The sequence below is a fragment of the Cornus florida genome, unplaced genomic scaffold (genome assembly GCF_030987335.1).
Source record: "Cornus florida cultivar Cherokee Brave unplaced genomic scaffold, ASM3098733v1 CherokeeBrave_3.0.0_Hap2_Chr06, whole genome shotgun sequence".
Lineage (NCBI taxonomy): Eukaryota > Viridiplantae > Streptophyta > Magnoliopsida > Cornales > Cornaceae > Cornus > Cornus florida.
In genome coordinates, this window is record NW_026775576.1 from 45,982,781 (window position 1) to 45,995,538 (window position 12,758).

The following is a 12,758-nucleotide window of genomic DNA, read 5'->3' on the forward strand; positions in this document are numbered from 1 at the left end:
TATTAAATGTGTGAACTTCTCGTAGGGCTTTCCAGCACTTATGCCATATTAACTATATGTACGTTTCCTAGGAACTAAGTAAAACTTAAAATCATAAGCTCTTTATAGCAAATGTATAAAAGGGGAATAAACATATTGTAATAGTATAAACATTCATGAATCAGTAGTTGTGATAGAGTAACTTTAATACCATCAATAGTTTTTCCTAATTTAAAATTATTATTTTTTTGTTATTAATTATAGTGTTGTTATTAATATGTTAGATGGATATGAATGTTGAGAATGTGGAACAATGCGGTGATTCTCTCACAATTGAAGAAGTGGTTGAAGTTACGAAGGATGGAAAATTGTTATGGGATGAGTCACTCATTGAAAAATTCGTGAATATTATGGCGGAAGAAGTTAAAGCTAATAATCGTAGTGGCACAACATTTAGTAAAAGTGGTTGGAGTAATTTAGTCAAACAAATGAATGTTCAAACGGGGAGAAAAATTGGTTTAACCCAACTTCAGAATAAGTTTAATGGTTTGAGGAAAATTTATACTGAGTTTAAGAAATTATTATCAGAGACTGGCGTGGGATATAACAATGAGACGGGCATGGTTATAGTTGAGGAAGAGAGATGGGACAGGTTGTGCAAGGTTAGTAATTTAATTATTAGTCCTAAATAAATAATAAAATCTTGTATATTATTGGTTATGTGGTTAATATTATAACAAAATTTGTAGGTTGTTACGAATGCAAATAAGTATAAAAAGTATGGATGTAAGCATTTTGACAAGATGTCGACTATATTTGGGGACACATATGCAAAAGGGATGCATGCCCACCCATCCACTACAGCACCACCCACAATCATTTTGCCCACTCCCAATGATGACGATGATGAGGAAGAGGGTTATGAGGTCAGTCCCCCACCTTTACGTAAAGGTAAGAAAGCCAAAAGAGATGCTTTATCTCCTGGTATAGCTGCACTCTTGTCAAACATGAATGAGAATTCTGAGAGGAGAGCTGAGAGAATGGAAGCTGCAATAGAGAAAGCAGCTAAAACATCTTTTACTTCTACTCGTGTATCTTCATGTGAGAAAGGAGATGATGAAGCTCTCTCTCCCTCAAAAAATGATAGAGATTATGAAATGTTTGATGCCTCCATGCTCCTTTTACAAAAAATACCTGGAATTGAGATGGCCCAATTCGCTAAGGTATCAAAGTTATTATATGATTCTGAGAAGTGGCAGAAATTTTTTCTTTCGGCACCTGAGGATGTCAGAATTGGTTGGGCATTGAATGTTTGAGTTTTTCTTTATGGATGATTGTGTTTTGTGTCATCGTTTAACTTATTACTATCTCACATTTGGATGACTGTAATAACTTAAATACTTTTATTATCTCACATTTGGATGACTGTAATAACTTAAATATTTTTATTATCTCACATCTGGATTGTTGTAATAACTTAAATACTTTTATTATCTCACATTTGGATGGCTATAATAACTTAAATAATTTTATTTCTTGGATGCCTGTTAGTACTCAAATACTTTAATACCATTATTTAAATGTTTGTTTTATTATTTAAATGTTTTGTTTATTATTTAATTGATTTGCTTATTAACTTAAATGTTTTGCTTGTATTAAATCTTTAAATAGGGTAATGGATATGTGGAACAATATAAGAAGAATAATTCAATTATATGACGATGAGGAGGACAATGAGAGTGTCTTAATATTTGCTACTCTTTTAGAAGAGCAGAACTTCTATCAAAAGAGGCGTTGTAGGGATTCCATTTTACAAGGGGAAACATATGTTATGGAGATTTTAAACGGCCATAGAGAAAGATGTTATGAAAATTTTAAGATGTACCCTGAAGTTTTCAGAACATTGTGTAGTACCCTGAAAGGTATAGGGCTGAAGGATTCTAAATTTTTAACTGTTTATGAACAAGTGGCAATCTTTTTGCTCACTTTATCTCATAATCAAAGGAATCGTGTTGTAGCAGAGAGATTTCAACACTCCACTGAAACCATTTCTACACACTTCCATGCTGTGTTGCATGCAGTATGTCAGTTGGGCACCCATATCATTGCCCCTCCTAATTTTTCTGTGATTCCGAATAAGATTAGAGAGTCTTCTAGGTTTTACCCTTACTTCAGGCATTGTGTGGGAGCTGTAGATGGAACCCACATTCCTGCAACTCTGCCAGCAAGTACACAACTTCCATTTCGTGGTAGAAAGGGTTATACTACACAAAATGTAATGGCTGTATGTAACTTTGACATGAGGTTCACATATGTGCTAGCTGGGTGGGAAGGCTCAGCTAATGATTCGAGAATCCTAAATGAGTGTACTGAAAATGAGGCAATGAACTTTCCAGCTCCACCAGCAGGTAATATTATTTTACAAATTCACTTAATATATGGTTAGTTTATCATACTATATATATCTTTATGTATTCTAAACATGGCAGGTAAGTATTATTTGGTGGACTCATGCCAATAAGCTTGGTTATTTGGCCCCATTTCGAAGTCATACTTACCACTTTCAGGAATACCGTAGGACTAGACAACCTCGTGGTCGGGAGGAAGTGTTCAATCATAAGCATTTATCTTTGAGAAATATAATTGAGCGATGCTTTGGGTTATTGAAGATGAGATTCGCTATTTTGAGGGCAATGCCTCCTTATAAGTTTTCAACACAAGTATTGATTGTAATGGCTTGTTGCACATTACATAATTTCATCAAAAATCAGCATCAGCCTGATGACATATTTGATGGTAATGATTCTCCTCAAAGTGATGGTGAAGATGATGAGATTGTTGAGCATGTGCCTTCGGCTCAGTTTCGAGAAATGGATCAGTTGCGTAATACTATTGCTGATCAAATTTGGAATTCTCTTCAGCACTCTTGATCCTTCTGAAAGTGATGGTATATTTTTTCTTTTATATGTAATATATTTGTTGCTATTGTGGGCTTGCAATATATATATGTAATATAAATCTTTTTTACAGATATATAATTCAACTTAAATGCTATTATTGCAGATATGAAGTGTGTTGATGCTCTCTTGAAGGCCACATATGCTGTTATGAAGATGATGTGTCGTTGCCATTGTCATCCACTTTATAAACTTCTTATCAATTTTTAGTGACAACTATGTATTGTTAATGCTTTGTTCCAAACATTTTATGTACAACTTAAACTTGTTTAATTTGTTGGTTGAATATTTAAGGACTTGTAAATGTTATACACTCTATTTCAATTATGCTTTCAATTGAGTTTGTTTTTATTTTAATGTTGTGTTGGACTATACAGGTATCAGGATAATAAAATTGAAGTAGGTTATTGCAAAGAACTTGTAAATAGGTTATTGCAAATTTTTTTTACAAATATTGACTCTCATGTAGTATTGTAAAATGTGACTAGAGATTATTTATTTTTAATGTTGAGTTGGACTATACAGGTATAATCATAATAAAATTGAAGCAGGTTATTGTAAAGAACTTGTAAATAGGTTATTGCAAATTTTTTTACAAATGTAGACTCCCATGTAGTATAGTAAAATGTGACTAGAGATTATTTATTTTTAATATTGAGTTGGACTATACATGTATAATGATAATAAAATTGAAGTAGGTTATTACAAATAACTTGTAAATAGGTTATTACAAAAATTAATATATATATAATTTGGTGGGGGTTTACATTTTTTTACAAAAGAGAAGGCAAGAATCTGTATTTTGGAGTTAAATTCCCACCAATGCAGACTTATAAGAGTCGAAAATTATTATCAGAGCTGTGTAGTTTTTTTTTTTTTATCTTTCGCTAATGCGAAAAATGAGCAAAATGAATGAAACACAAACCTATGGACAATCATCACCAAAGGAACAAACTATACCAGGAAATTTCAAATAACTTAAAGTGTAGTTTGAGATCAAGATAACATGCTATGTGTGTGTGTGTGTTTGTGTGTTCAAATTTTAATATATATTTTTAAAAATATATAGACTATTTATATAGAAATAAATTTATAAATAAATTTAAAATTTATAAAAATAAATTAAAAACAATGATAACCAAACGTGTTTTTTGTTTCTGTTTTATTTTGTTTACAACAGTTGGAGCTACCAAACATGTTTTGTTTTTAAAATTCTTGAAACGCATGACTTACCAAACATGTTTTGCATGTTTTTGTTTTCGACATTTCTACAGTAAAAGATCGTTCCCAAACGTGCTTCCGATTTTTGCCAAAATACTCTAATAGTAAAAACGCTATTTCTGTTTTAGCCAAAAATAAAACGCTTAAAGTAAAACGCATGCCAATCGAGCCCTAAGAGTTATATTATTTTGGAGATGTGGTAGATTGTGAGGTGGCATCTCCGTGTCAACAAGGGGACCGTTGTCTTGATCATAACCTCTTCCCTCATGCACTTAGACACATGTCTACCACACCACAACACCTGTTGTGATTTCTCATGAACTAATATGCATCATATGAGAGAGAGGAATACAAGAAAATCAGAGAGTGAAGAGAGGATCCTTGTCCGTGAAGAGAGACACGAGAAAGAGACAGGGGTTCAACTGCTAGAGAGAGAAGAAGAAGAAGAAGAAGTAAAAAGAGAGGAAGATCGAGGAATAAAAGGAAAAGGGAAAGCTTCAGATTATCATCCTCTCACCATTATCACCGTTTCACTTTCATGTTCAATTGAGGTAGAGATTATTCTAACATCTACCCTTTTGAGTATTTTACATAAATTCTTCTCTATTGATATTGAGTTATGTTCTAAATGTTTATTACATTTTGACCTAATCTTGGGAACTTGCTCTATATTGGAATCATCATGAAACTATACTCTTTTACCGAAGAAGCATGAAATTATTCATCTTATACATGTTTCTAATCATTGGAACCTTTCCATTGCTGTTATGAAATCTTGTGCACAAAACCTCTTAGATCTTTTCTAATGGGCTTAGTCTCATCTACCATATTTTCAGGCACCCAAAGATGATTTAGAGATATCGAAAGTTATTATGGCTGATTTATTTCTTTTGGAGAATTGCCATATCAAAAGTTGTTATTGCTTTGTTGGTAGAGAAAAAGGAATTTAGGTAAATTGATATTTTTTCCTTTGATGTAGATGAGAAGTGCATTGTAAATTTTTTGTTTTCTTTTCTCTTATACAGGAGTTTTATTCATATACTCTTATTGTTTTTATTTTATTTTTTTAATAATTCTTTAGTTTTATTCATAGGCCGATTCATTAATTTTTTTTAAATTTATTTTTGAAATATTTTATTTAAAAAATAAGTAAAATTATTATGTCTTATACACTTTCAACTCTACGGTTGCAAAATATAATCATGCTTATCGTATCATTTTTATTGTCTTTGGAAGAATATTGAATGCATCATTAATGCGACCAACGTGGTGTATTCAGACATAAAATTATAAATTATAGTGCATGTTCTTTTGAATTGTAGTGCATGCCCTTTTTTATTGTTAGCCAATTACTATTAAAAGTGTTAAATTATTTGTTCCATGTTACGTTATCCTGCCACTAACCAGATTATCTGGACCTCGATGTGTCTATTTAAAACTAACTTAAACAGTTATAGTTTATATGTTTTATTAACTGAAAAACAATTGTGTATATATTTCTTTTTTCAAAACTGTGTTGTTCTTTTCCAAATTTTAAAGATTTTATTATTTAAAAATTTGAAAGATTTTCTTGCTTTGTTGGCAGAGGAAAAGGAATTGAGCAAGGTAGATTACTCTTCTTCTTTCCTTTGATGTAAATGAGTTGTACATTGTATTTTTTTTCTTTCCTCATATACATGAGTTTTATTCATGTACTCCAATTGTTTTTATTTTGTCTGTCTTTTTGTAATTAAATTAAGTAATGTTATAATTGTTAAAATCAACTACTGTTTTAATTGTTAAATGATTTGTTTCGCAATACAATTACAATGGTTAAATCAATAAATCATTTGTTTCACAGGGAACATCCCCTCACTCTTTTCGCTAAATCACCTCATGAAACAAGTCATCGTCATTCTTCAAAAATCAGCTTACTGCAATGCCTGCTTGATGAGATGTGACGGCTTCGTTTTCGGTGGTTCCAAATGTAAATTTGACTTAGACGTTAATTGTGCTACACTGATGCCCACTGCAACTACTGTGCAAGTGAGCAGTAAACTCACCCGCATCCATTGATTCCTTGTGATATGAAAGACCCCTTTCAGCCACCGCATCCTTTTGCTCGTACAACTCCACAGGTGCTTTATATATATATGTAAATGCATTTGTTGAAATTATTTATTGGATAATTTACTTGCAAACATGCAGAATTTGATTAGTTTAATTATTTATTGAAATTATTTTGATGATAAATGATTAGTGGGTCAAATAATTAGTAAATTAAAGTGTCTTATGTCTTTTAAAGATGTTATATATGAGTAATTGGGTCTGTTATATTAACCATGCTATATATCCCACCAATTTGTGTTTGGACATTGGAATTTGAGTGTGAACCCAAATTTCAATTACTATTACTATTTTCATCAATTGGTAAATTGAAGTGTCTGTGTCTTTTAAAGATGTTAATAAGTGACTGGGTATGTTATATTAACCATGCTATATATCCACCCAATTTGTGTTTGTACTTTGGACTTTGAGTGTGAACCCAAATTTCAATTATTACTTCTATTTTCACCAATTCAATAGTAATAAATCACAGTCCATACATGACTGACATAGAAGTTAAATCAATATCTTAATTTTTGATTTCCATGTTATTAGGCTAGGGGGTGTATACTGGTTGTTTCGAGCCTAGAGATTTTACGTGTGTAAAGAAAGTAAAACATTAAATGATTGATTATAATTACTTTCATATGAGGTTCCTAGAAAACTTGGTCAGTCCTTTCTTGGCTTAGAATGTTAGTTTGACGGTTTGCATTTATTCATTTTTCCGGATTCCTCACATTTTGTGTATTTTTATTTTGTTGTTGAGATTAGTGTTATTTTCTTTATTTTAATTAACTATGTGGGATGTCATTTGATTATTTCATGAGGGGTGTTATTGACTTTTATTATGCAAATGGCATAATTGATAATTGGAAATGTTTGGAAGGTTTATGGTCATTTTGTGAGGTCATACTTTGACCACTTGTGGGATTGACACTTGGGTGCATACTTGGCTGCACCTTATGCATTTGTGTGGCATATTGTGATAGCAGACTTGAAGCAATAGCATAGAGAATTCTGCAGAAACAATTTTCGTACTTTTGTTTCCTCCCATGGTCACTCTTTTTAAACTTTATTTTGAAGGCCTTGTGTTGGGAATTTGATGTAGCCTTGTGAATAAAAATTGATCTAGAGATCATGAACTTTCTTTTGGTATAAAGGTTGTGTGGGTATTTTCATTTGCTGGAGTTACAAAAGTGATTTTAAAAGAGGTGTGGTTGTATTTCAAAAGGGGGGTGTTCTTCATTTCTTCTATTTTTCGTGGCTTTAATCCATCCTTTGGGTTGCTTTGATTTATTGGTAGTAAGGTTTTCAAGCTTCTTTGAGGTAGGGTTGTTTAAATCTCACAATCTTTGCCTTTAGTGAGTTAATTCCTATTGATTTGTGCATAATACAATGCTGGAAAACGAGTCTGTGTTTCAGAGGCTCGAGCCCAAACCCCAGAGCTCGAGCCTTATTCTTCAGAATTCTGTAATTTCGTTTCCAGAGCTCGAGCTGGACTTCCGGGGCTCGAGCCTTTGTGTTCAGAGCTTGAGCCCAACTTTCAGGGCTCGAGCTTTTTCTGCTGAAACTAGAAATTTGTGAACTAAGGTTGTGATTTCTTGAGTATTAAGGTGTGTAATTGTTTATTGTTGCTGTTGAGCTTGTTTAAGGTGATAAGGTGTACACTTGAATACTGAAATTGTTGTTGAGCACTGTTATTGCTAATATGTTATAATTATAGAAAAGGAAGCATGCTCATGTGTTCAAGTTTAATGAAATGTAACCAATAACTTAATATGAAAATGTTAAGTTGATTTTGATAATGAGCATACTGTGTTGTATAGAAAACTGAGTTGATAATTGATATAGAAATGTCGTACATTATATCATTATAAATGTACATTCATCTCACAGGGTTTTGGGGATGAGTCTGGAATGGAAAGGTTATGTGAGGATTATGAAATTGGTTTTGAAAGAATGGTTGAGGAAGCCGGACAACAAGGGGAAGCCTTGTGTCCGTGTGGTTAATGAAATCTAAAGGAGGCGTAGTGAAATGTTCTACGTGTGGTTGTGTCACTAGGCCCCAAATGACGGAAAGGGGTAGCCTTGCGTCGGACCGGGTTACATTAACTCGATAGTGGGTGATGGATGATAGGGATTTTGGAGAATGGGAAATAGTTTTGATGGTTCATTTCATGGCATTGCATATTATTCCATGTGTTGTTATTTCCTAGTATACTATGATCCCTATTCTCATTACGGTTCTTTGTTTGGATTCACGGAGGTATTAAGGGGTGCACTTTAGGAAACTCCTACTGAGCTGTTGTGTTCATCCCTATTTTACACACATCTTTTCAGGTCGGGGAAAAGAAGTCACAGAGGACATTCCTCCCCAGCTATAGACAATTTATGTCTGGTGGTTGTAGTATTCTCTTTTGTTCAAAAGACAATGTATATTAGTGAGACAGTGTTGTATAATATTGGTTCAGTTACATCCTTGTTATGTAATAAATGTTATTACAGACTTTGAGACTTTAAAGTTATATTATGAATAACTTACCTATTTATTTTCAAATAGGGTATTATGAGGGGAATGGATAGGGGAATGTGTATGTGCGAGACAAATTTATAGGGATGTTTATGTCTTTGAGACCTTGGTTATCCATGTGGTGTGTTCACAATCCGGACTTTGGTCTTGGGGCGTGACAAAGGTGGTATCAGAGCATGGTTCCTTAAATCTAGGGACGACGGGTAGAGGTCTGTCTACAGCTACGAGTGTAGTGATTTGCATTGTCTCACATGCTTACGTGTTTACTTGTTACTTGCTTTGCAAGCATGCTTATGTGCCTACGTGGTTATGTGTTTAAAGGCTTTTATCTATGTGAGTCAATTTGGGACTGTGGATAGTGTCATTGTTGTTGACTCATATTTTATTGTAGTATGCCGTGTCGTCAGAAAGGTCAGGCACCTGGAGGCCTAGAAGTTAGGCCTACTGTTGGACATGATGAGGAGAGTTTCGCATCTCACCTAGTGGGACAGGGTGGTTTACCATTGTGAGAACTTGCATTTTTAACATTTTCTGGACATGTTGGCATTTATGCATTTTTATTTTATTGTCGGGATTATGATTATTTTTGCAAATGTGTTTAATTTTATTTAAATGTCATTATTTGTTTCATGAGGGGTATTATAGACTTTTATTATGCAAATAGCATATTTGACATTTGATTATTTTATAAAGGTTAAAGTAGACTTTTATTATGTAAATGGCATAATAGGCATTTGGTAAAGAAGGATGGGTGTTTTAGTCATTTCACTAGGTCTTGCTTTTTGACTTCATGAGAGCTTGACACCTAGATGCATGATGAGGCCTTGTTTTATTTATGTAATATGTATAATAATTAAAATGAAAACAAAATAGAAACAAAAGAATTCTGCAGAACATCATTTTCGTCCCTTTGTACTTCCTTATAGTCCATTTTGGTTTTGTGGCATTTTGAGGGCTTTGTGTTGAGAATTTGGGTAGGGTTTGTGAATGAAAAGTGACCTAGAGTTCATGGACTTCCTTTTTGGTGTTGAAGTTGTGAGCATTTTTCAACTGTGGAGTTGTCAAAATCTGTTTTAAAAGAAGAGGGTTTTTGGTTGAAAAAGAAAGAAGTGTTCTTCCATCTTCAACTTTTGGTGGCTTTGATTCATTCCTTGAATTGTTGTAGCAAGGTTTTTCAAGCTTCTAAGAGGTAGGATTGTCTAACTCTCAATTCCTTTGCCTTTAGTGAGTTAATTTCTTTCAATTTGAGTTGTAAAGTGTATAAAAAACTAAATTGAAATTTTGTGCAAAATTCTGAAACTGTTTGGCTCTACTGTTCTGCTCAAATTCATGTAAATTCTTAATTGATCTTTTAGAGATGATTTAATATTTTGATAATATAGTTAATTATATTTCATTGAGAATTGGTTTCACAAAAATTGGTTGAGAAATGAATTTACTATGAATTTTTGAAGTTAAAGTGTTCTTGCTGGAAATTCTGGGTTGGGGATAGATTTTGTCCGAGTTTTCTCATCAAACCTGCTTTAAATGGTAAGGTATTTTGGTGAAGTAAAATTTTATTTTGAAAATATAGTCTTTAAACTTCAATGGCCTTTGGATTCATTCAATTTGGATGAGAATTGAATTTTTTTATGATTGTTCAAAGTTGGAAGCTACAGGTTGGAAATCAATTTTCTGGGCAGAATTTGTTTCAAAATTATGGGTTAAAACTGTTCCAATTGGGAAGGGATTTTGTTAAAACTAAATTGATACTTTCAAATTACAGTGGTTAAGCTTTCATTAGGCTTTGGAATCACTCAATTTGATAAAGAATTGAAATTATTATGAATTTTCAAAGATGAAGCTAACAAGCTGGGAATGAAACTGTTTTGTTGTATAGAAACTTTGGGACATGACACAATTGTGCATTCATCTTGCATGGTCATGGGGTTAAGGTTAGAATGGAAAAGGAAGTGAAAACATCTGATTAAATGATTTGGAAAACCGGATAACAGGGAGGTGCCTTGTATCCGTGAGTTTAGAAAGTGGGATTGAATCAATGATTTGAAAACCGGACAAAGGAGTTGCCTTATGTTTGTGCAATTAATGGAAATCTAGAGAAGATGTAGGAGTTGCTTACGCGTAATTGTGTCACTAGGCCCCAAATGATCACAAGGAGTTGCCTTCTATCAGGGATAAATGACCAATTCTCTTCTCTTGGTACTGGGGAGCAGCCCTGGGCAGATTACATTAACTTTTTGTAATGGAAATGGGATTTTGGAAAGTGACAAGTGTCAGTGGCATTAGCATTAGCATTGGCATTGCATGGCACTTTATTTTATTATCTCACATGACATCATGTCTTTCTCAAGCTTATATGATCCCATTATCCTTTATCTGTTCTTTGTTTGGATTCACGGAGTTATTAAGGAGTGCGCTATAGGAATTTCCCGTTGAGCTATGGTTGCTCATTCCTATTTTATACACATCTTTTCAGGTCATGGCACGGATGGTATGGAGGTTGTTCCTCCTCAGCTGTAGACAGTGTCGGGGCTGGTGTCGTGGTGTTTTTATTCCGCATTTTTTGACAATGTGTTGTATTGTATTTCTTTAGAATATTCCTGGCATGTAATAAATGTTATTTTAGACTTTAAAACTTTAAAGTTGTAAGATGTGCATCTTATCTAATTATTTTCAGTCTTGATTTTGTAAAGGGAAATAGATAGGTGGATGTGTGGTTGAGACAGGTTACAGGGATATTTATTGATTTTGAGACTGTGATTGTTTGTGTGTTTGTGTGTTGTGTTCACAATCCGGACTACGGTCTAGGGGCGTAACAGAGGTGGTATCAGAGCATGGTTCCTATAACCTAAGGACGACGGGTAGAGATCTGTCTACAGCTGTGTGTGTAGGGGTTTGCATTGTCTCACATGTTTACATGTTTATCTGTTATTTGCCATGCAAACATGCTTATGTGTATACGTGATTACATGTTTATCTGATTATGATAAAGCATGCTATGTGTTAAAAAGTTTTTATCCATATGAGTCAGTTTAGAATTGTGGATAGTGTTATTGTTATTAACTTGCATTTCATTGTAGTATGCTGCCTCGTAAAAAGGATAGGGCACTGGGAGGCCAAGAGGTTAGGCCTACAGTTGGACAGTTAAGGGAGAGTTCTGCATCGCACCCTGTGGGACAGGGAGGTTTACCACCGACTGTAGAAGGGGATGAGGAGGCAGCCAGACGATTTTTGACTAATCTTTTGCAGGATGCAAGGAGGATGCAGCCAGCTCCTCAGGTAGTTCCACAACCAGTAGTATCTGCAGGAGAAGATGAGACAAAAAGACGTCTTAAACTTATCTCCACATTCGTCAGACTCATGCCTGCGCTGTTTGAGGGAATGATCTGTTGTTAGCAGACGACTGGTTTGACCAGGTGGAAAAACATATTTCTACTCTCGCAATTGAAAGTGATTATGTGAAGATTCTATTGGCTACCTACAACTTTACTAGGGATGCCAAATTGTGGTGGAAGTCTGTGTCTGGCAGAATTGATGTGAAGACATTGTCGTGGAATGCTTATAAAGAATTGTTTTATGATAAGTTCTTTCCTGCGACTAAGAGATGGGAGCTGCACAAAGAGTTTGTCTCTCTGTTTCAAATTAGTTCTATGACGGTGACAGATTACGAGAATAGATTCACTTCTCTTTCTCGTTTTGCTCCAGAGATTGTAAGGAAACAAATAAAGTCTACAAGTTTGTACAGGGACTCCATTATCAGATTAGGACTTTTGTGGTAGCACAGTGCCTAAAGACTTATCCTGAGGCTGTAGAATGGGCATTGATTGTTGAGGCTGAGCTGAATGATAAAAATCAGACTTGGAATCAGTGGAAGCAAAGATGAGCCAGTGGTTCAGGGGCAGAGAGTCAGTCTAGCAAAAGGCAGAGAGGGGGTTCATCTCGTTCTGGAGGACAGATGTCAGGGCGACCTACTCCTTCGACTTTTG

General features: G+C 34.2%; 2 protein-coding genes across 2 annotated transcripts; both read left to right on the top strand.

Annotated features, from left to right (window-relative positions):
• The first annotated feature begins 263 nt into the window (after positions 1–263).
• LOC132314021 (uncharacterized) lies at positions 264–1,295 on the top strand. The gene is made up of 2 exons (XM_059812946.1): positions 264–641; positions 729–1,295. The coding sequence occupies exons 1-2, from the start codon at positions 264–266 to the stop codon at positions 1,293–1,295; spliced, it is 945 nt and encodes a 314-aa protein (XP_059668929.1).
• A 359-nt stretch (positions 1,296–1,654) lies between these two features.
• On the top strand, positions 1,655–2,909 carry LOC132314022 (uncharacterized). Its single transcript, XM_059812947.1, has 2 exons — positions 1,655–2,359; positions 2,469–2,909. Exons 1-2 carry the CDS (start codon positions 1,655–1,657, stop codon positions 2,907–2,909), a joined length of 1,146 nt encoding a protein of 381 aa, XP_059668930.1.
• The last annotated feature ends 9,849 nt before the right edge of the window (positions 2,910–12,758 follow it).

Coding starts and splice junctions, on each gene's coding strand:
- LOC132314021 (XM_059812946.1), top strand. CDS start 264: ATGGATATGAATGTTGAGAATGTGGAACAATGCGGTGATTCTCTCACA. Junction 642..728: donor GATGGGACAGGTTGTGCAAG/GTTAGTAATTTA, acceptor CAAAATTTGTAG/GTTGTTACGAATGCAAATAA.
- LOC132314022 (XM_059812947.1), top strand. CDS start 1,655: ATGGATATGTGGAACAATATAAGAAGAATAATTCAATTATATGACGAT. Junction 2,360..2,468: donor ATGAGTGTACTGAAAATGAG/GCAATGAACTTT, acceptor TAAACATGGCAG/GTAAGTATTATTTGGTGGAC.